The sequence below is a fragment of the Anarhichas minor genome, unplaced genomic scaffold, assembly GCF_050575085.1.
Source record: "Anarhichas minor isolate MPS153535 unplaced genomic scaffold, ASM5057508v1 ptg000022l, whole genome shotgun sequence".
Lineage (NCBI taxonomy): Eukaryota > Metazoa > Chordata > Actinopteri > Perciformes > Anarhichadidae > Anarhichas > Anarhichas minor.
Genome location: NW_027466468.1, coordinates 1,754,259 through 1,776,713, shown reverse-complemented (window position 1 = coordinate 1,776,713; position 22,455 = coordinate 1,754,259). Strand labels below are relative to the sequence as shown.

At 41.8% G+C, this 22,455-nt stretch overlaps 1 protein-coding gene across 1 annotated transcript in view; it reads right to left on the bottom strand.

Annotated features, from left to right (window-relative positions):
• me1 (malic enzyme 1, NADP(+)-dependent, cytosolic) overlaps positions 1–22,455 on the bottom strand; it is a 72,607-nt gene that overhangs the window by 9,946 nt on the left and 40,206 nt on the right. The window contains exons 4-6 of the mRNA XM_076096490.1: positions 10,310–10,385; positions 8,789–8,950; positions 2,465–2,568 (exon numbers count right to left, since the gene is read on the bottom strand). Of these exons, the coding sequence (XP_075952605.1) occupies positions 2,465–2,568; positions 8,789–8,950; positions 10,310–10,385 (342 nt within the window). The remainder of the gene's footprint in view (positions 1–2,464; positions 2,569–8,788; positions 8,951–10,309; positions 10,386–22,455) is intronic.

Genomic DNA, 22,455 nt, shown 5'->3' with positions numbered 1-22,455 from the left:
GTCTGACAGTATGAAAAAGAGTGCGAGACATGAGACGCGCTCCCATGTGGCGAATCACTCAGACTTTTGCGTTATGTCTGGGCCGATCTGTAGAACAGGGAAGTTAACGAGTGACCCAGATCCTTCAGGAAACACGATCCGGCTTCACCTGAGACTTGATGAAATCTGAACCTCCAGCTAACAGGAAGTAGGTGGATGTCGTATGTACTCGTGGGCGGGGAGGGAAAAGTGATTCTCTTAGTCGGAGCTCTGCAAAGAAGGTCACACACAAGGGTGCTCTGTCCAAACACAGCTGTCGAACCTGTGTGCATATATGTGTGTACACACACATATACACACACACTGTCTGTTACCGCGGTCCCTACAGGGCTTCATGGCTGAACCTTAATAAATCCCCAGCCCCCTCTCGCTCTCCTGAGAGCCAGCATCTCTCAGCACACGTTATTTCTCAAATCCCTGAGCCGTCATTGAAGACAAAGACGCATTCTGCATTCTTTCTCCTCTCCTCTCCTCTCCTCATCAGTCTTTTCTCTGTGTTCTTTATTCTCTCGGTGCCAAGAGTTTACAATAGTTGATGCCATTCATGTGGTTATTGCTTGCTTTTCAGATATGTATGGAGCACAACTCGGCACCTGTTGTGTCAAACACTGTACAATCATTTCTGACATAGAAATATACTTTTCCTTTTATCAACCCGAGGTCTAAAAATACTTGAACTTATATTTTAGAGTTAAATAGCTTGGTAAAATAGCTTCGCACCGACACATGAAACCACGTTTCATTGTTTACACTCACTGTAGCTTTTTGCGGAATAGTTGCATTTAGCAGAAGAAAAGCTAACGTGTTATTGCCGTGTGACTAAAAGCGCTTTTCAACTCCAGCACATCCCTCCAGTTCCATCTCATCAGCTTTATAGAGCGGGATTCTCCCAGAGAAATCTGCACAGACCAACAAAAATACAATAGGGATTAAGGGGCGATGAAAACAGTTATTGTTTCCCTGACAGAAAATACAGAGAAACCTGGCCTTGAATCAAACACTCAGTTGCATCATTCTCCTTTAACTGAGCAGCATTCTTTAAATGATGGATTAAAAAAAAAACTCCCTCCCTCTGCTTATTGATGATGAGTCAATCTGGACTATTTTAGTTCTCGTTCACATTTCTTAGAAAACTAAATCGGAATATTACTTAAAAGACTGCAGAGCTGTAATCATTCATTCAATCTCTGAGCCCATAATTACTCATTTTCCGCCAATCTGGCTCCTTTGGGGAAAAAGCTCCGCTGTTCCCTGTAGTTGAGAAGCCACCCGGTTATTAGAGTCATGGATTCCTGTTGCCAGCTGGAGGGGGCCCAGACTTCTCCTACTGGACTCTCATGTGTGCCTCTCTGTGTGTGTGTGTGTGTGTGTGTGTGTGTGTGTGTGTGTGTGTGTGTGTGTGTGTGTGTGTGTGTGTGTGTGTGTGTGTGTGATCGCTTCATGGTGCACAGGGACGCAGAGATACGCAGATGTGTCGGCATGCATACAAGCCCCAAAGTATACAAAAGTCTCATTAAGGGTAGCACTGCAATAAAAACATCAGCATGACTGCACCTAGTTTTAGCTCAAGAGAGGAGGGAAAAGATACGATCAATGTGCGTGCAAACCAAATGAATAACAATATGGAACACTTAACACTTCAGTCTCCCTGTGCCTCTAAGCCAAAGCTAACCCCTCACAGTGAACCACTGCTAAATCAAACTATGACACGACACCACAAGTCTAAATCATGCCTCCTCTGTGCTTGGGGAAGATACGGTGATATACGTTTCCTGGTCTGCCACCACTGGAGTCAACACGGAGATTCCTGTAAACCTCGCTGTTCACATGCTCAATCATTCTGCATTCAGGATAATCATGCATTTCACTTCTGAATAGGCTGTTCACAACAAGCAGAGAAGTTCTCCTATCACCACTGAAAAAGTCCAATTGGCTGAGTTTCTGTGGACTAACGAGCAAGACAGATCATTATGGGCAGGTTCAAAATACATTATGTTACGCTGCCAAGAGTCAAAAACATACAGTGTTCAGCTCAACTGCTGGAGGCTCAACCGGTTTCTGAATCGTTGGTTAGCTGTGCTGTCAGAATTCTGTCGGGAGAAGATCATGCCACCGAAATCAATAGCACTAATGGTAACCACGGCTCTCTGATCACTTCTCAATAAGCGGATGTTTCCATTCAGCCAGTGGGCAGAGTTTTGATTGGCGCTGCTAAGCAGCAATATAAACTTAGTTCAAAGAAAGTAAAACCGAATCATCTGCGACCGAAGTTCCAGACCGTTGAATCCCAAAAGGTCTGGCTCCATCACACTGGAGGTACCGACTGTGCTGAACTGCTGGAGATATTTCTTTTAACAGCACCATGTGCTGTTTGTATTAAAAAAAAACGACAATAGCAGACTGCAAGAGGCCAATAGGATCATACCTGTCTGACACAGCCTTCATAAATTCATCCAGCAGGTCATCGTAGGCCTGGCCCCGCACTCTCTTATGTCTCAGCCCAATGTAGAGAGGGTCCTTCAGCAGCGCCTGCAAAAACACATGGAGGCAGAGGACAGAATAGAAGGTGAGAGGAGGGAATGTGAAACTGATGGGAAGACTGAAGGAGAAGAGGGGGGAAAGGAGGACACTTTTTAGTTTTTGATGTTCCATCTCAACTTAATATTTCTGTCTTTAAAGCTGCACTAGGGAATTGTACAAGTTAGTAACTCCACAACTAACTAACTTTGGTTGAGTGATTTAGGTGTGTTTTACAGGTAGCTGCTAGCCACAGGCAGAGATGAGGAGGCTACTAAACTCACTTCTTTCTAACTCCACATCCCAAGATTTCTTTTATTTTCAAACTTGTAGTTTTCTACCCGGACAGATTTCAACCTTTTTTCAGATGCAGTAAAACTCCCAAAACATGGAAAATCAAACTGTAAGCATTTAGATTGAATTGGTTTGTTCCTATTTCAACTACAGTACCAAAGTGCATAACTCTCTTCAGCAAAGTAACTACAAAATCATTAGGAAATTAAAGACCTGTAAATAAAAAAGCTTTACCAACGTGTGTAACTAGACTGTGCTCCAGTTATAAGGGATCACATTTCCATAAAGTTGGGGGGCTTTTAATAGACTAATGAAAACCTGAGTATCTGAAGTGAAAATATCCACTTATTCCCAAGTGTGTGCCAAGACCCAAACAGAGAGGATCCTACACCTCCCAAAATGCACATTTATAGTGTCTCGTAAACGCCCACCTGTCTATCAAACATGATGGCCAAAGCTTGTCACACAAGCTTTGTGTTAAAAATGTTCAATGTCCAAGTCCAAATAACCCTGATGATGTAATCTTTATTTATTCAGACTATTAAATAGCACCTTCCAGAGCCAAAGAAGCCTTTTTACAACTGTTCTCACAGGCTGAGCAAACTTCTCTGCGTGGTTTCTGTGCAGTCTTGACATTTGACCATGTTCACCGTTATAGTTCAGTGTATTAGCATGATAACGATATAAATCAGCACAAAACACAAATCACAGCGGAGGCTGATGGGAATGCCATTCGTTTTCCAGGTACAAAGAGGTACAATTTTCTTCATATAGCGTACGCTTAAACTGGTATAGATGTTTTTAGGTGTCAAAAATATGTTTTACTGCTGCTACACCAGTACATTGCTTTGCAAATGTCACCTAGCAGTGCTGATAGATCGCTTACAGACTTTGCTTTGCGGTATCGGCACATAGTCCATCAGATCTTTGACTCGCTGCACCCGCCTGATACAACATGGCTGTGTCCAAACATACAACGAGCTGTAGATTTGTACCAAGACAGATTTTGGAGGATAGACTCGTAACCTAAATCTGCTACACTCCATAAACTTTGACGTTCGGCCCCAAAGGCCGGGGAAGTCATCCAGAGCGTTGTCGAGCCTCATTGGGACAGGCGACCTTTACTTCAGGAGATGGATAATTAGAGGGTGCCACTTAGATGAGCGCGACAGCCGCCTTTCCATGACAGGGTCAAGAGCTGCCACATCCAAGAACAGCTCAAAAGGTTTATATAAAGGCAAGATTTATTTGAAGTCGACAACTCATTTCCTGGCAAGCTTTTAATGGACAGTAATAGGTCAGAGTTGGCCGAGTTCAACAGTAACCAAAACAAGCAAAACATTTTCATGTGATCCCGGTGAGAGGCGGATTGATATCAGAGGGCGCTGTTGGTGGGAATTTCACAAGATGATGCAAGAGCATGCAAGGAGAGAGATACAAATGACCACCTTCTATTGAGTTTATATGATGGTGATTTTTTTGTTTCATTACTCTGTCCATTTACACGCTGGGACAAAACTGGTATTAAAAGCTGGAATAGAGGAAGCTGCGTTATAAGCGACTCGGATAGTCCTGAGTGGGTTTCAAGTGGGCTGACCTCGTTGACACTGCGCTGAACTGTTGACACGAGTCGTCTTTCTGTCCCCGATTATCTACCGTTGATTGGCTAAGCTGTCCTTTGTGTCGTACAGACCCTTCTCTCTCTCAGAAGGGATTAGTCCTCGTGTATGGCTTTACAGTTCATGCTAGCTAGAGACACAGAAGCTCCACTTTCACTGTTGCAAACTGTTTCCAAACTGATGAGTGCTGGACTTTTAACGAGGGAGTTTAAGTCGTTCGACATGCAACCTTTAGTGTATTCGAAATGTGACTGCAGCATCTTCGATAAGTTTGTTTTGAAGAAGCAGTGGAACGAGACCAGGAATGAAGAATAGCCCGGACCTGTCTGAGGGAAAAGACACCCGGCATTGGACATGTGAAAGCCCACCCGGCACCGATGCACAAACAGCATATTGTCCTGGATGACATCATTGACTCTGATTTCAGCATGAGTGTATGTGTGTGTGTGTATGTGTGTGTGTGTGTGTGTGTGTGTGTGTGTGTGTGTGTGTTGAGGTTACTCCAGGTGACATCAGGCACTGACGGATAGAGTCCAGGGAGATAGCAGGATGATGCAGTAAAAACTGGACTCATTCTTGTGCGTACTGTATGTAAGACAGAGATAAGAGCGGTCCAGTGAGACTTCATTGCTGGTTTTCACATGAGATTACACAGCTACCACATTCCTCCGCAGAAAGAATAACAATTACACAGTGGCACAATTTCTAAAGGTCTAAAAGAGACATTTCACAGGCTCCGAGCCTCCTCGTTCCACTTTTGGGGAAATATGCTAATTCATTTTCTTGCCAAAAGTTAGATGAGAGGAAGTGAGTTTGTTTCCCAAAATGTTCAAAAATTATTTGTCTAAAGAAAAAAGAAAAGTCTTGGTCAGGGGGTCTGCCTGCTCGACTGTTTGGATGTCTGCCCGCTTGCCTCTCTCTCTCGCTCTACTCCCATATCCACTCAAGGACAAATATAATCCTATAATAACAGTCATTTTAATAATTAGCTGGAGCTACCACTACCTCATAGCCTCCCACCTCCATCTGCTCCCATCATGCCTTCACAGTCAGGATGGCAGATTGAGGCGGGGTACCGAGGGAGGACACACACACACACACACACACACACACACACACACACACACTCACACTCACATAGCCTATTTATCCCATTACAACTCATTTAGCCTGTCATCTCTTTAGAATAAGAGAAAAATGGAAAAGTTGGCCAGGGCCAGGCAGACTATAGTAAAATCTCTTTTAACGGTATTTCTTTTAAAGCTGCACACACACAACAATACGGTGTGTGTGTGTGTGTGTGTGTGTGTGTGTGTGTGTGTGTGTGAACGTATATGCGCTTGCAGACAAGGTTTGTCCCTGTGCATGTACAGTACACTTTCTGTTAGGTGCTGATGGATCACTAGTAATGCCCGATAGTTAATGGTAAATAATGTCTTTCTTTCCAAGAGGTCTATACAGTAAGTCTCATGTCCAGTGGAATAAATCTAAAAAGTACACAAAAGTAATTTGCTACATTACTCATTATATTATTTTCATATGTCATATGCCTTTAAACAACTCCAAACCCAAGGTTACAGCTTCTGAAAAAGCAAGACAATGTTTTATAAGTATGTACTTATCATTAACAGCTAGCCTGACGTTAGCCCTGGGCGACCGCACACAGCGGCTCAGTAAAAGTCCATTTCACACAACCTCCAACTTTAAAGAATCCAGGTGATGCTAAATAGGCTTAACAGCAGCAAGCCCGCTAAGAATTGTTTTTTTTTATGTTGTTTTTTTACAATTTTTGAGTTGCATTTCTTCCTTTTTAATAGGAGCTAACTGCCTCACACACCTTCAGTCCCGCCTCTCACAAGCGTAAGGCATAGCTACTCGTTACTGAAAGAAAGTAATCACATTACTTGTTACTGCCCCAAACTATAAATATGTGCATTAAGCGTAGAGCTGGAGCCGAGTAAAAGTTGTTCTTAACAAACAACACTTTATCCACCCACCCAGTATCTCCAGCTATTTTGCAAATTGCATGACTCAGCCAGTGACTAACAAATTGATTTACAATGTGTTCATTAGTGAGCTTATTGAGGTGTTAGGAACCGTAATTTTAAATTTGGACTGAACCAAGCTGGCTGTTTACACTATGCCATTAGCTGTATAGCTACATTGTACGTTTAACTGTTCCTATAACCTCTCTACCTACACTATTTTAAGTTGTCATGGTTGAAGTCCAACAGCGCTGCCTCAACTGCAACAGACTGACACACATATCTGCTGCCAAAATAGGAAGAGAAACAAAACAAGTGTTTCTCCTCTCCCTATTTTGGCAGCAGATATAAAGCAGATTGAGGAATTGGAACAAATCAAGCTGTGAGACAGATTGTTAAAGTTGTGCTGTGTTGCCCATAAATGTCTAAAACTGGTGCCGTGCACCCAAGAATCTAATCTGCAGATGGTGTTATCACGCTTAACCAGAATCGCTCAAGCTCAATGTGGAAACTTAGAACGCACAGATATGCCAGTACTGTAGGTCTATAAAGATAAAGACAGGGTGGAATGAGAGAGGATTTATCTCACTTAATCCAGTTCCAATGGCATGAAGACGGCTAACGTAGCAATGTAATATATTGCAAAGGCATTCTGGGAAGACAGCAGTGTTTCTGTTGTTATAATGCAAGAGATGTCTGCATGAAATCAGTGGGCTTCTCCTATTCTTGGTCTCTTTCCAGTCTAACAAATATTGCATATACTTTTTTGCCAATTACATTTGAAGTTTTATTTTATTTGCAAACTCATCCGTCCTCAGCAACAACTCTCATCCTTAATCCACTTAGGACATTTGCTTGGATAGAAACTGAACTCCGGGGACTGAGTCATGTGAAGACAGTCTTGCACGATGCAGGACAGCTACTGACAGGCTGAGCTCGACAGTGTCGAGGACACATGCATCTGAGACTGCTAACGCCCTTGGCTGAGAGTTGTGCATATTTAGATGTGCACACAGACTATTCTTAGTCTGTTTAAGGCTGCAGACGCACGTGCTGCCCTGCCCAGAGTTTGAATCATCTTTTAAGAGACGCTGCTGTAGAGAACAGGGACCCTGGATGGGTAAGCCTAGCTCTGTTGGCTGCTACCATTGCAGGCTGGCAGATGGGAGAGGTGTTTTCCCATCTGGCATCCATCAGTGGAGCTGCTTACCTCACTTATATTAAGGGTGTTTCCTGGTTGTTAAGTGTGAGATTAGTTTTCTTTTTCTTGGCAGATTTCTGAGGCAAGGCCTACCTGGCTACGGGGGATAAGGAACATTTCCCTTCTGGCATCAACCATCATGTACTCATGGATTGTTTATGTGTTGGAGCAATATTTTTGAGTTTAAGGGTCGGGGGCAGCAGAGTTGAAAGGTGAGCAAGAAGACCAAGCACACTTGATATTTACTTCCTTGGGCTATAATGACCTAATTTCTCCACAGGGACGATTAGAGTTTTATCTAATTAAATGTAATCCACTTTGAATTCAGCCCCTGCTGCTCTGAAGCTAACCTTTATCTCTGGCCTCTGTGTGGGAGATAAACCACTTTCCCTGCGCAGTCTTAGCCCCACTGTACTTCAATAAAAAAAATGTAAATCTGTAAATGTTTCAAAGTCGAAGTAGCAACACCACACTAGAAATACTCCACTACAGGCGATAGTCCTACACTTCAAATTCTACTTAAATTGAGTTTGACGGTTGGGAAATATACTTGTTCACATATTTGTCAAGGTTTAGACAAGAAGATTGATATCACTCTCATGTTTGTACGGTAAATATGAAGCTACAGCCAGGAGCTGGGTAGCTTAGCTTAGCATAAAGACTGGAAACTCTGCAAGTGATAACAAAATCTGCCTGCCAGCACCTTAAAAGCTCCCTAATTAACATGTTGCATCTTTTGTTTGTTTAATCCGTACTTTGTGCTAGTGCTAATTAGCCAATGTTAGCACGCTAACGTGCTAAAGTAAGAACACGGTCTACATTAAACCTGCTAAATATCAGCAAGTTAGCGTTGTCTTTGAGAGCATGTTCGCATTCTCACGTTAGCATTTAGATAAAGTGTGTGCTAACTGCAGCCTCACAGAGTGGCTAGCATGACTGTAGACTAGTTATTTATTCTGTGACAGAATGAAAAAACAGGTAGATGCATTAAAACTATACTTGTGTACTGTACAGTTCATGAATAAATACTGCTTTCCATCTCTGATAGACGCAAAATAAAGATAACTCAATATAAGAAGTTGCTTATAGTTCTGTGAATGGTCCGTCACTTATATTTAGACCACAGCTCTCACCTCATTGTCCGTGCCCACATCCAGCATGATAGGCAGGCACTGGTGGGGCGGCACACCTCCACAGGCTGTGTAGAGTGCCAGCTTACCCACGGGGATGCCCATGCCACAGCAGCCCAGGTCTCCCAGCCCCAGGATCCTCTCTCCGTCCGTCACACACACCGCCTGTCAATCAAAAGAAATGTAAGCTTTGAACAACCATCGCATCAATTACAATCTGTGTATAATGCTGTTCCATGTAGGGTAGTCTAAAATTAGATCTGACATCACATTTACACACATTTTTATGAGAACATAAATGAAGCAGCAGTTCTGCCTCCTTGCCTCATGAATTCAAATCGTTTTGAGCACAACAAGTCCACCCTGCTACCCAGTAACATGTTTATTTTCCCTCAGTGTAAGCCAGGCCCTCATACAGATCACCCTCCTGGCTTTCCACTCACTAGTCCTTTTACTGATTAAGCAGTAAATGAGGTTGATTCCACAGCATGAATCAAATCAATTGTGTTAATATCCCCAGCAAAATAGTTTAATTTGAAATGTTCCTAATTGTCAAGTGCTTGTCTTTTTCCACCATCTGTGTGACGCAGATAACACTGGCACAACAGCCTGGTTCCTCCCACAATCTGACAAAGAGTGTCATTAGTTTTCCCATTTGAATGTTTAAAATCTATAATGACCATAAATTATACCATTAACAGCTTTTTTTCTCCCCCCAACACTTGTTATTAAGTGAGTCAGTGGATGACTACCCTGGCTCCTGTGTGCCCTCCCTCTATGGAAATGTTAAAAGTAGGCCGTATTAGGTGAGTTTACGATAAGACCACCCTGACAATGAGAGGCGGCATGTCAGCGCTGAGCTAAATGCCCTGCTGTTGACAGCCGTGAACAGGTGGCTGAGCTGCAGGTTTATTTGACGTGCCAGGAATGTCCACTTGTTTCGTCATTCTGAATATGACTAGATCGTGACTTAGCACATAGTTGCTCTATAGAGAAGATTAAAAGGAATATTTCAGGCTTTTGGGAAATTGGCCAATACAGCAGGTCAAGAGGACCAACACAATGTTGTTACCAGGGAACAACATTGTGTTGCTTTATCAGAATGAAACATCATAGACACCATAATCTATGTCGAAACAATGACTCTAAAGTTTGTTGGTTGTATTCTGTTGTTTTTCAATGTATGTATACTGTAATGTCCTACAATAAAATGTTGTCTGCTAAATGCATATAAATCTAAGGATAAGGCAGATCACATTCTATAATTTAGAATTGTCAGCAAATTCCTTGAAACCAATACAAAAGCCACAAATTATTTTTGTATCATCACTCATTTTTTATTGGCTACTGAGCCAATCGACCAAACCTTTCTGGTGTTTCCATTTTTGCACTCGAACATTGTTATTCTGTGCTTTACTGATGCAGTCAGACAGAACAACACTTTTTTTGTAATCTGACAGTGCTGGAACAACATGAGCATTATTAAATAAGACTTCATGCCACCGTTTGAGCGGTATCATTTACCCTGATGTCCTTTTCTGGCCAGTTCTGGAGCAGCGTAGAAATGTGGCCCCGGTCATGTATAGAGATGAACAGCCCCCTGGAACATAGAAAATCAAATGGAAGAACGCAATTTAGCAGAAGGAAGAGAAAGAGACCACACTTCTTGCAAGTTCAAAAGGCATCACTAATGCAAAAATGTCACTAAAATGTTGGTAATACTGTAATGGCAACACAAAAACACATCCAAGATTTGAGGGAAAAGCTTCGAGCTGTTCTTAGGAGACTGTTTGAAGTTTCTTTTCTGCCTTTCTTTCCTTTGACCACGGCTTTATTGAATACCGATGGCACCTGGGACTTTAATGTTGAGCCCAGAGCCCAGGGCCTCTGCAGGGAGTTTGCTTTGGACCCTTGAGACTCCACAAATATTCATTCATCTTAGTATCACCCCCTCCCGCCAACCCTCCCTCTTCTCTCTCCTCTGCTCGCTGGAATGAGGGTCCTTTCCTCCGGGACAATCCCAGGATAAAGAGATCATCTCTGTGCGTGGGGTCCAGCTGCGGCGTCTTTTCTACCCAACACACCCATCTGGTTATAGAATAGGGGGGCGGCAACACCTCCTCCATGCGGCAGTGACAGTAAAAACATTACTATTTGTAAGAATCTGCTCATAAAGTAAAGACCCATCTCAGGTCAATGCTTGAGGAAGACAGACAGCGGAGAAATGTCAAACACAAAACAGCATGACACATTGTTAAAAGCAATAATAAAATCTAGTGAGATGAAGAGAAGGACATAAACTTGTCACATAGAATTGCTTTGATAGGAAGGGGAGACTGTCAGCATAGGTTTCCACTTAACACCAGTAACCATGGTAGATAAAACAGTCTACAGCCATGCAGGCAGCTCTGTGAGGCTGGACACAAATGGTGTTTTGGGCTCAATAGTGACATTGTATGCTAAAAGTCTCACAACGACAATGCTAACATGCTAATATTTAGCAGGTAGGTTTAGTGTTTTATCATGCTATCATGTAGCTAGCACTAAACACAAAGTACAACTGATGGGAATGTCATTAGTTTTTCAGGTATTTGGTCTTGAACCAAATTCCAATGTTGACCTGAAGTTGGCGCCAAAGGGAACGTTGAGGGATCAACACAGTTATTTAAAGTCTTCTTGAAAGGGACAAATATGTGCGCACCAAATTTCATGGCAGTCCATCCAAAGGTTGATGAGATATTTCCCTACAAGAAAAGCCTCATGGACTTTCCTCCAGAGGAAAGTCTGGGGCTCATCATCTGGTTACCATGAATGTCTGCGCAAAATGTCACGGCAATCCATTGAACAGTTGTTGAGACATTTCAGTCTGGACTAAAGTGGTTGACCGACTGAGTGACATTGCCATCCCTGGAGCCCAAAACAGCAATTCACAGGTGGAAATCCCAGAGTAGGCTATACATCAGGCAGCCCCTTTAAATACACTTTTGATGTAACTCATGTTGTTTTAACATTGTTTTATTACACCAAAGGTTTTTTCCAAATTAATTCCATAACCTGAGACAACTGAATATTTTGAAAAAGAATTGAGCAAAGGTGGTTAGGATTCTTATAAGTAAGTTAAGCACATGGATCATCTATACATAATTAAAGCTTATATTTATATTTACCCTTACAAACACCCGTAATCATTGGTCTAGTTCTTTCTACAAGTCGCCCATTTGTAATACAAGACAAGACAATTGTCTCGTACTTCTTGCCAAAATTATATTTTTCTTATTAGTAGTATGATAATAACTTTTCTCCACACATTCTCTGCTTCCAACTTCTCCAATGCCATGATTTTCTGCTTTTCTTTGTTATATTGTAAAACTGAATATCTTTGGGGTCTGCCGGTCCAACAAAAACGGACATTTGATACTAGCTCATTGCACTTATTGTTTTTATATTAGCTTGTGGCACTTATTGCATTCCTTTGTTTCTGCACTGTACGTTGGCTCTGGTTTATGCTCTTAGATGCTTGTTTGAGGTAGGGACATGCACTTATTACTTCTGGTGACTAGTTGTTCTCTCGAAAACCGATGTTGAATACACTTATTGTAAGTCGCTTTGGATAAAAGCGTCTGCTAAATGACTGTAATGTAAATGTAATGTAATTTGACAACGTCACCTTGGCCACTGGAATGGACATTTTCTGACATTCAATCGACTAAATGGCTAATCGAATAATTGAAAAAAAAAATAATCACCAGATTAATCCATAATGAAAATAATCATTGGTTGCAGCGCTGCATTAGACAAAAAGCAGAGAAAAGAGAGAAGAAGACATGGAGGCTGACTGGCTGCATGGTCCTCCCTCTGCAAAGAGCTCTCTGCAGGTCACATAAAGGTCACAGACATCTGGCATTTTAAACATCTTCAAACGTTTCTGGCAATAACACGACGCACATCTGCATACAGCTACACATCTGTGCACGGAAATGCACATGCACCGGATGTGTGTGTAGCCCGCTGTGTGTGTTTACCTGAGGACAAGAGGACCACGAGCCACTGCCAGCAACAGGAATATGAGTCATTTTGGGAGAAAGAGAAGCCATGGGGCTGAAAGGTTGACCCGGCAATACGACTGTTGGAAAACAACTCCATGAGATGGATCAAAGCAGACAGGCAGACTGGCAGTAATGCCTAATCTCCGTCAACATGAAGGTTATGAAAAACATTTCAGGTTCAGCTTGCCATTATTCCTCTCCTCCTCCAAACCCTAATTTTCTGCCATTCTGTGTTTGCAGAGGAGCTGTCGACCTCATGACCTTTGACCCTGACAAGTATAACGAAGTAGAGCTGCCGGAGTGGTGGTTATGCCTTTTTAACAGTCAGAAAAGCGCACACACATACACACATACACACACACACACACACACACACACACACACACACACACACACACACACACACACACACACACACACACACACACACACACACACACACACACACACACAAACTCCTCTAAGAAATTCCATCACATATCTACAGAACCCAGAGCAGGAACAAGCTAATCTACATTATCTCATGTCTGGAGCCGTGCTGTTTTAAATCTATCATCACTGTCTGTATTTTTGAAAAGGTGAAAAAATTGGCTTGATGGGTCATTGAGAGTATACAGCAGATGAGTTGAAGTACTCCGTAATTTTCCACGTACCTCCAAAGAAAAAGTCGACTCCTGGGATAAGTCCCTGGTTGGGAATGCTATATTTCTCCTCATATCGATGCTTATAGAGTTGATATTTGTGTGTGCGCGCATGTGTGTAAGCCTACTGCTGCTGAAATACCACAACGAATAGCACTCGCCTTATTTTCTAGATGAGAGGAGGGCCACAAAGCATTGAGCTGCCATGTCTGTCTTTTCCAGTAAGAGTGTGTGGCGAGAACAGAGAGGGTAAAGAAAACAACCTGATGGCCTGAAACAGCAGCGCCGCTGACCTGCGGCCCAACACAAAACACACCCCAGGGAGTGTGGAAAGGCTGCCGGGGGCCGGCAGGAGGACAGGCTGCTTTCCGCACCATGACCCCAAAACATGGCCTAAGCCCCACGGGGAAGCCGGCTTCCGATCGTTGACCCGTGTCCACACAAAACACCACCGGTCACCATTCTTCACCCCCAGCGCATAACTTTGATCTGCACTGTGCTGGACGCCCCCTGTTAGCAAAGCCACATGCGGTTCGACTGACACAGTGAACACAAATCATTGAGAAAAGACTGTAAAAAATAGTACGAGAGGTCAAAGTCACACTATGAGACGTCTCCAACTAATTAAGCTCCAAATCTGTCCCCTGAGAAAATTCAACACAGAGGATTTTTCCCCACACGATTTTCTAAATTAGTTTGAAAGGGCCTAATTGGAGCTGAATGGCGCCGACATCTTGGAGTGTGACTCTGGCCAGAGGGAAGGGGTAAATGTCAACTGAGTGAGAAAAACAATTTTTTGTTAATGTGTGTAATTTCAACTTCAACAAATTTCTTTCCAATTAAAAATATAACAAATGTCTAAGATTTTGTAAAAGCATCTGTAATGTCACTTTGACAGAGAGCAAATGTGATTGTTGAGAGGTGAAGCTAAAGTTCCAAACAGCATACGTCTTCCCTTGCCAGAATTTATAGTATCCTTCTTGGTCAAGAAGATAAAACACTATTCCTCTCAGTTCTAGTATACAGTGTGCTGTGTCAGGGTTTTCTTTCGGCATGGAGCAATATCTACCTGTGACTCTTCACCACAGGTTATGGCCTTAAGGTGCATTTATTGTGCGTTAAAAGCTTACGCAGCACCTTTGGAGCCAACGCACACATCCATTGGGTCTATAATCTAATAAATCAAACTACAGTGTTTAGTTCACATTCTACCAAGACCAGTTTAATTACATACAATCTTGAATTGTATACGAATCGTCTGATGTTAAAAATGAACTGTTCACCTGCACTGGATGGAAATGGGACTTAAAAGTAAGACTTAGAGTTTATCCATCTCTTCCATCAGCCTGCTGGAGCTGCCACTGACCCCAGAAATCTGTATCTGGTAGACTAACTACTTTCTTATTCACCCAGAGCTTTCTGACATGCTGGACACACTGTCTAAAGATTGTGCAACAAGAAAGGTCATGTAAACCATGTAAAGCCAAAAAGCAAGGCACTGTATCTTCTAGCACAGTGTGGAACTCATTGTATATAAAAGCAGAGGGATGTCCAAGGTACAGTCTGTCTGCTGGAAAAGGAAACACATCTATAGGGTGGGAGAACTCCCTCGTGGAGATCCATGGCTTTTCAAAACAGGCTCAAACAGGAGCATCACTCCAAAATTAACACACTGGATCCCTCTGCCAGACCAGCTGCTGGGATATGTGACATATCATTTTATGAAGGCTGGGAACTTCAACAGGCTTTCACTGAAACAAAGCCAGGCAGTTGCCAATAACAACAGGTTAACATTCATGATTTTATTATAATAGGTGAATCAACTCGCCACTTGGTCAGGGTTCAAATGGTCACTCAAGAAAAAGGTATTACTGTACATATTCTACATTTACATAATGTGAGTTGCCTCAGCCGTAAGGGGTTACGTCCCCTCCGGCCTGCACCCTTTAAGTTCAAGAAAGACTCAGTAGGCTTTGTATTTTTCAGTGAAACACATCTAGCAAAGCAATCACCATGACCTCCGCTCTACAGGGAATTAAAGACCAGACAAGGTGATTGTAGTCTCCTATTCAGTGATGAGACAAGGCACTAATAAAAGTTACCCGGATTTTACTCCAATTGTGTGTTGTAACCCTCAATGTCTCTATTTCACAAAGTAAATGAAGGATGTGAAGACAATTACTTTAGGGAATGCAATAAAGGCAGGACACGGCTTGATCATGTACAACACATCCGTCTAGTGTTTCAGTGGTTTCACAGGCAAACCATAGACAGCATATCAGAAGTGGACTTAGTCATCGTGACGTCACCCATTGGTTTGTGGACTATGGTTTATATGCCTCGAGTTTTGGCATTTTGGCCGTCGCCATCTTGGTTTTTTAGAACCAGAAGTAACACGAGAGGGTGGGGCTCAATACAACCGAATGCTGAAAAATACATTTTTCCGGCGACCAAAATGTTACAATTAACTTTCATGAAATGAAAGCACACTGTGAAAGGGTTAAAGTTGTAAGACAACAAAAACAACATACAACTCCCAGACCGGACAGCACCGTGGTAGCGACCTGTCAATCACAAGGTAGCCACGCCCTGAAGCATACCATTCTTTTTTGCTCTAAATGGGACCATAGTTTACTAAATGAACATCATGACGTATTGAAGAAGACTTGAAACTAGGGCTGGGCGGTATACCGGTTTTAATTTCCCGTACGATATGAATTTTTCATATACCGTCATACACACAGCCGAAAACAACTTCTGTCCCTTTTCAACAGGCAGCAAAATATATCGTAGCTTGGGGCGCTACGATCGGAGCTAGTTGTCTTAACTGTATTGAGAGGGAACCCTAGTCATGGTCATAACTTTATTACAACAATTAAAAACCCACAACTAATGCTCTTTAACAGGGCAAAACACCACGACACAACAGTTTGTGACAGATAAACAATTTGTAGCACTAATAATTGTACATTTATCAAATTTATATTTTTACATTTATATATATATATATATATATATAAATAACTAAAGAAATAAACCTAAACAACACCTACTAACAACTAAATCCTACGGTCTAATCACGTTTCTTTCCATGGAGGGGCTTAAGGAAACAGGAAGTGACGGAACGGAAGACACGCCACACAAACAGCTGTTCACCGCTCCCTGGCCGGCCGTTTCTTTTCGGCGTTAATTAATTAATGCTTTAACGCGAATAAAAAATACCGTGATATACCGTGAAACCACCAGAATCTTACAAAATACCGTGATATGCATTTTTGGTCATACCGCCCAGCCCTACTTGAAACTAGAGATTGAGACCATAAACTCATGTTTACAATGTTTACTGAGGTAATAAATCAAGAGAGAAAAACGCACACCATATATTTTGTTTCTTAAACTTTACTTGATAATTGTGTAAATGAATACTGTGCCATTCATTTATCAGTAAAGTGTACCAAACTGACCAACAGACTGGACTAATTACTTAATAAAGTAATAAATTGCACAACAAAATAGTGAATTGATTTGTTTCTTACAATTCTTAATTATATTACTGAACAGTAGATGATTCTTGCTGTCGAATAGATGCTTTTCCTGAGTAGCTTGTAATGTAGCTTGGTTCTTTCTACAACACTGCAGTGTCTCTAACTGTTCTCAGTGAGGGGTACGTGGTAAGGTAAGGTAAACCCAACAATTCATCCCAGGATAAACAGTATCTTGTGTTTGGCTCCATGTTTTCATTTGCAATGAATGTCAATAGTCAATTTGTTAATACATTACAGTCCAATACATTGGTCTGGGTCTACCACACATCTGTCCGTCATCATATCAGGTGAGTGGAGTATCCTCTGAGGACCAGCACAGCATCAAGTGAACCAGCCCAGCACACGCACACAGACATGCAGCCCACTCAGAAGGAGACAGAGTAATTTCTATGACTGGATGTGGTATCTGACCACACGCTGTAGAAAAGAACAGACAGCACAATACTCAAGCAATGAGACCGCTGGTTTCAATTTTCTTGCTTCCTACGCTGAGTGGTATTTAATAAGTTAATGGCTTTCCATGAGAAGGGAAGACTGTTTTTCCTGTCAAGTAGTATCGCAGATAGAGATAATCATTTTTCACAGTACAGACTTGATCACATTCACAACCAAATGAGAGGTTTCTTCAGTTTAGGCACAAACTAAGTTACCTACACGTATCCTTATAACAGTAGAGCAAGTCAGTTTTATTACTTAGTTCATACCCTTGATTTTGTTCATACGGATCATTTCCAAGGCAATTGAGTCAGTGAAGCCAAAGGAGTGAAGCTGTTGGCATCACAAATAACACACTCATGCTGCAGCGCACCAAGCAGCCAAGCATCTGACCAAACCAATAGAGGAGAAGAAGAACAACTGTCAGGAGAACTGGAAGTCTGGCAGTGCCAATCAATACCCATGTTCATGGTGCAGCCTGAGCTGACGCAAACTCTGCCTATTTTAAAAATAACTAAATGCAATGGAAACGATGATCGTCAAAGAAACTAAATATGCAACAGACCTCTGGGAAAAATACTCTGTAAACACAAAAAGAACAAAATAAATAGAAACGACAAAGGGACGCTGACGGTGGGTGAATAATTCAGCTCAACAAACAGTCATCCAACCCATAATCCACCTCTCTCAGTCAATGTCTAAGCACACATAGCCTTCAGTTCACTGTGTTTGTTCAATGTCTTAGCAGCAAGACGCAACTATACCCAGTAATTTTTGTTCAACACACAGCTCTCATCACTTTGAAATGAAAGGTGATGGGCAGGAATTCTCTTTCCAGTGCTTCTCTTTCCTCTCTCCATCCAGTGCGACCCTCCCAAGACAATGCACTCTTCTTCCACTGCCTCCCACCCTCCATGGCACGCTCAGACTTTGACAGGATTCCATCACATTACAAGTATTCAACACGTTGCCTGAATCACAATCAAGAACCAGTTCCAGTCCTTGGCCTCGGAAAATCATAACCCACCCCCACTTCATTCCACTGCAGCCCGCTGAAATCATCCCGGCCTACTACACAGCTACTAATATTCCCTCGTGAAGCTTTTCCAGACTTGGAAGGACAGGGGAAACTCTAGAGAATTTGCGGCCAAAATGAACACAGTTTAACCAATCTGATCGGCCTTTCATTACTTCGGGTAACACGCTGAGGAGAAACATAAAAAGGCACGGAATCTTTTACACAGGATAACCTGGAGGTGATGAAAATAGCAACCAGACAGCGTGAGGCACTGGGGTTTCAAAACCTGTCGTCTACTGTAGCTGTGCGGGTGAAGGAGAGACATTCGAGTGTCCAGACGATTGCTGTGGACATCAAGCTTCTCTTTCAGCCAGACTTGCATAACTCGAGGGTTCGAGAAGCAGCAGAAATGGGCCCGTTCCAGCGCAACCGCCCTGCTAAAGGAATCAGAGACACAGACCTGATGAACCCAGCTGGCTATTAGAGGAGTTCCAGCCCTCTTGCAAGCAGGTTTTCCATTCATTCCCCTACGTCCGGTCATTTGGGGCATGCCAATGAAGTTTTGTGTGGGTTGCAAAGTCACATTCAAAAGCAATTGGGTTTTGCCTCTGCCAGCATCTGAGCATTTGCAACTGCTGCTTTGTGTTAGCAACAATGGTCAGGACCGGATTGCACAATGCATATACAAGAAAACTTTATAAATCCAAAGGGTCATCCTTTTAATGAAAAACAGACATTAAGAACATTGACGAAAGGAGACGGGTTAAGAGAATGTTGTAAAATCATCGAGCCCTGTATGGATGACAATAATGTATGGCCCATTGTATTCTCTTTGACACTTACAGAAGAATGTCTATTCAATTTCAGGCATGTCTGGGTTGGTGTCAGGCGAGCCGCTAGTGTCCACTGGAGAACAGATGGAGAAATGCTTTAAGAGTTTCAAATTCTTCGGGGCTTAGCTGAGGAGAAAATTCATGTACTATGTGACACCAAGTGAGAGGCTAAAACCATCACAGTTTACAATGGAATATCAATACAATTGTATTTCACTGTCCAGTTCGGGCTCTCAGGACCATTTAATTATGTCGCAAAACGATCAAGCAGATGTGAATTGATATTTTGTTATTTTCTGGAAAAATAATCCATTAACCTGGATGAATGTCTTGTTTTGGAGAACCTGAATAAGATCTGTGATATTTGGTACCAGCTCACCTTGGAGAGTAGGGTTCATTTAGTGGTTAGTTATTGATTAAGGTTTGGTTAGATTTAGGAAAAGATCATATTTTGGGTTCCAACAAAGACTTTGTCAAAATCAGAAACATCGGAAACATCATGGTTGGAGTTAAAATGACTATTCTTTTCAAGTTTAAGGATCTTCATAATCATGGTTACAATTGGCACGTTTCAACCAAGCAGTCCAGTTCAGTTCAGTTCGTTACGCATTAGAACGGTTATTTTTGTGTTTTCATGAGTAAAAGTTGTGTATAGTACTAATAGAACTGCTCCATTATTGGTACCAACTCTGTCTAGGTTCAGAAAGAGCAGATCCAATACTAGAAGGTGGAGTTAAAACTCAGAGTGTGTGAGTTTAGAAAATGGCAGCTCGCAAAACTACACCTACACTAACCTGGACACACTATCTGCACTACTAGGATCTGAGTCACATCTGGTAACTAAACACTGGTCATACATTTGTTTGAAGAAAGCCAAATTCATTCTACATTCATTTTGTACACATAATCCATCTCTTCTTTACTCTACCACCTGTCATACAAGAGGAATGTGTTGATATGCAAAAAGAGCCCGTAGGCGATAGTTAGCTCTCACTGATGTAACGCTGACGCAGAAATCAAAGCGAATGTTCAGGATGCCAGGTGAGAGGTCGAGTCTCACGTAACGAACACGGATCAAAGAGATTCAAAAAGGAGAGTCACCTGGGGTCAGATCCCATTCCTGTGGAGAGGTCAGAGGTCAGACAGAGTCAGTCTACAACACCACCAAAACCAATCATCTCGCAGTGAGATCATCCATAATATCCAGAAGGTCAACTATTGTGTTCATTGATGGCCATGTCCCTGACACCATGTATACTCTCTGTGGAATTAAGAGCTAAAATGTACATCCAGACAACCTCCAGGCATTCCTAATGTGTGTGACATACACATTTTATACGACATAAAAGTGCAGACAGTGCCTCATACAAGGGGAAATATGAATGCTGTGAAACAGCAGGATGGTCGCAGAGATCCGCCATAAAATCCAGCATGCTCTGCCAAAATATGCTCCACTGTATATAAATGTAATTTGTCACATTCATATATAATGTTATTACAATTCATTGGCTGGGATCAAATAGGCTTTTGCAAGACCAATGAAGTTATTCTTTTATTGTTCGAATGTATAAAATTCCTATCAGCTAACAGGCCTTGCTAATCTGCAGATGGAACAAAGTGTGCAGCAGATTTGCTGGAGCGCCTTCACATATTAAACGTTGAGAAATAAGCACGAAACCATAGACGTCTGTTGTACAGTGCAATTTGTTTTCTCACTCATTATCACAATTACAAAGCCTACAGAAATCTTAATGGATTAGCAATAAATATTCTGAAACTTTTAACTATTAAAAATAAAAAATGGCCTAAGTCTATCAGGCACATGTTAAAGAATAGACTTTGACAAAATAATTGCCGAAACCAAAATCAAACTAAATATGATTTTAGTGTATTGCCTTGTGTTTTATGTCAAAAATAACAGTCAAATCAGAATCCTATGTCCTAAATAGCTCTGACATGATGTAGATGGCATGCTTTGTGTGTGTGTGTGTGTATGAAGCAAACATATTGCTTATAGTAATGTTTTTTTATTAGATCAATCGACATTGTTAGCATACTGTGGTTGTAATCTGTTTCCTTTTGAAATTATTTCATGTCTGAAAGACTAACATAGGTATTACTCCCCAAATAAAGCCACCGAATAATCTCTCTGATTGTGTTTCTTTCCTTGCAGAAGGTTGTGTTGAAATTGAATTAAATGATGTTTGTAGTTAAAGGTTACAGTTTGGAAGCCTTTTGATTGATTCCACAGCTCACACGGCCCTTTAGCGCAGATGGATACCTTCAAGTTTTCAGTTTCTAAGTTCGGGCCAAATGCGTGACAGGTCTACAAGTGTTCACAGCCAAAGCTGAGCCGAGAGCTGATGGAGCTGTCAAAACAAAGAAAAGTTAGCTTTTAGTGCTTTCTTACCACATACATGAACTATAGTGGGAGTTTTGAACTGACTAATAAGAAGCAGAGACGTTAGGAGATTTTAGTGTCAGATACTGTATGGGCCTCATACCATTCTCAGAAGTATGGTCTTATCTAAGTGCAGATATTAAAAGCGGTGCCGTTGGCTGGTGATTCATGTGTGATCTGTTGATTTAGCTCTTTTAGTCAGAGGGGAGTGTCCCCCGTCAACATGAGGCTGACCCAGTTTCACTGGTCTGCTCAGCTAAGATTGGAAACCATCATGCCTCCATATAAATATACTTTCTTAAAATTGCCTTTGAATTTTTCAGAAAGACGAAAATTCCCACATATAAGTGATTTCTAATATGTGACAACTTTGAATGAGGCTTGGTCACATGTCAGCAAAATGAAAAGATCATAGTTTGGGTTTAAATATACTAGCTGTTAAAGGTTAGGGAACCTTTGTTGTCATGTTTAAAAGATGGATTTCTTTACTTCGAAATAGTTGACATTTTATGAAATATGCATTTTGTCTCGCTACGGTTACGTTTTTCTCCACTGTGTCCGCCATTTTCGTAGCTTCCTCTTGGTCGATCTGGCAACTGGTCGCTAAGTCTTTATAGAGGTTGATACCCAGAAACGTAACACAATGGGTCTCTTTAGATATAGGCACCACCTTACACTTCTAGTGGGTCAGAAGTGATGATTGACGGGGATTATTTTTGTATGACTTTAGGAAAATCTCATCATTCTGCCT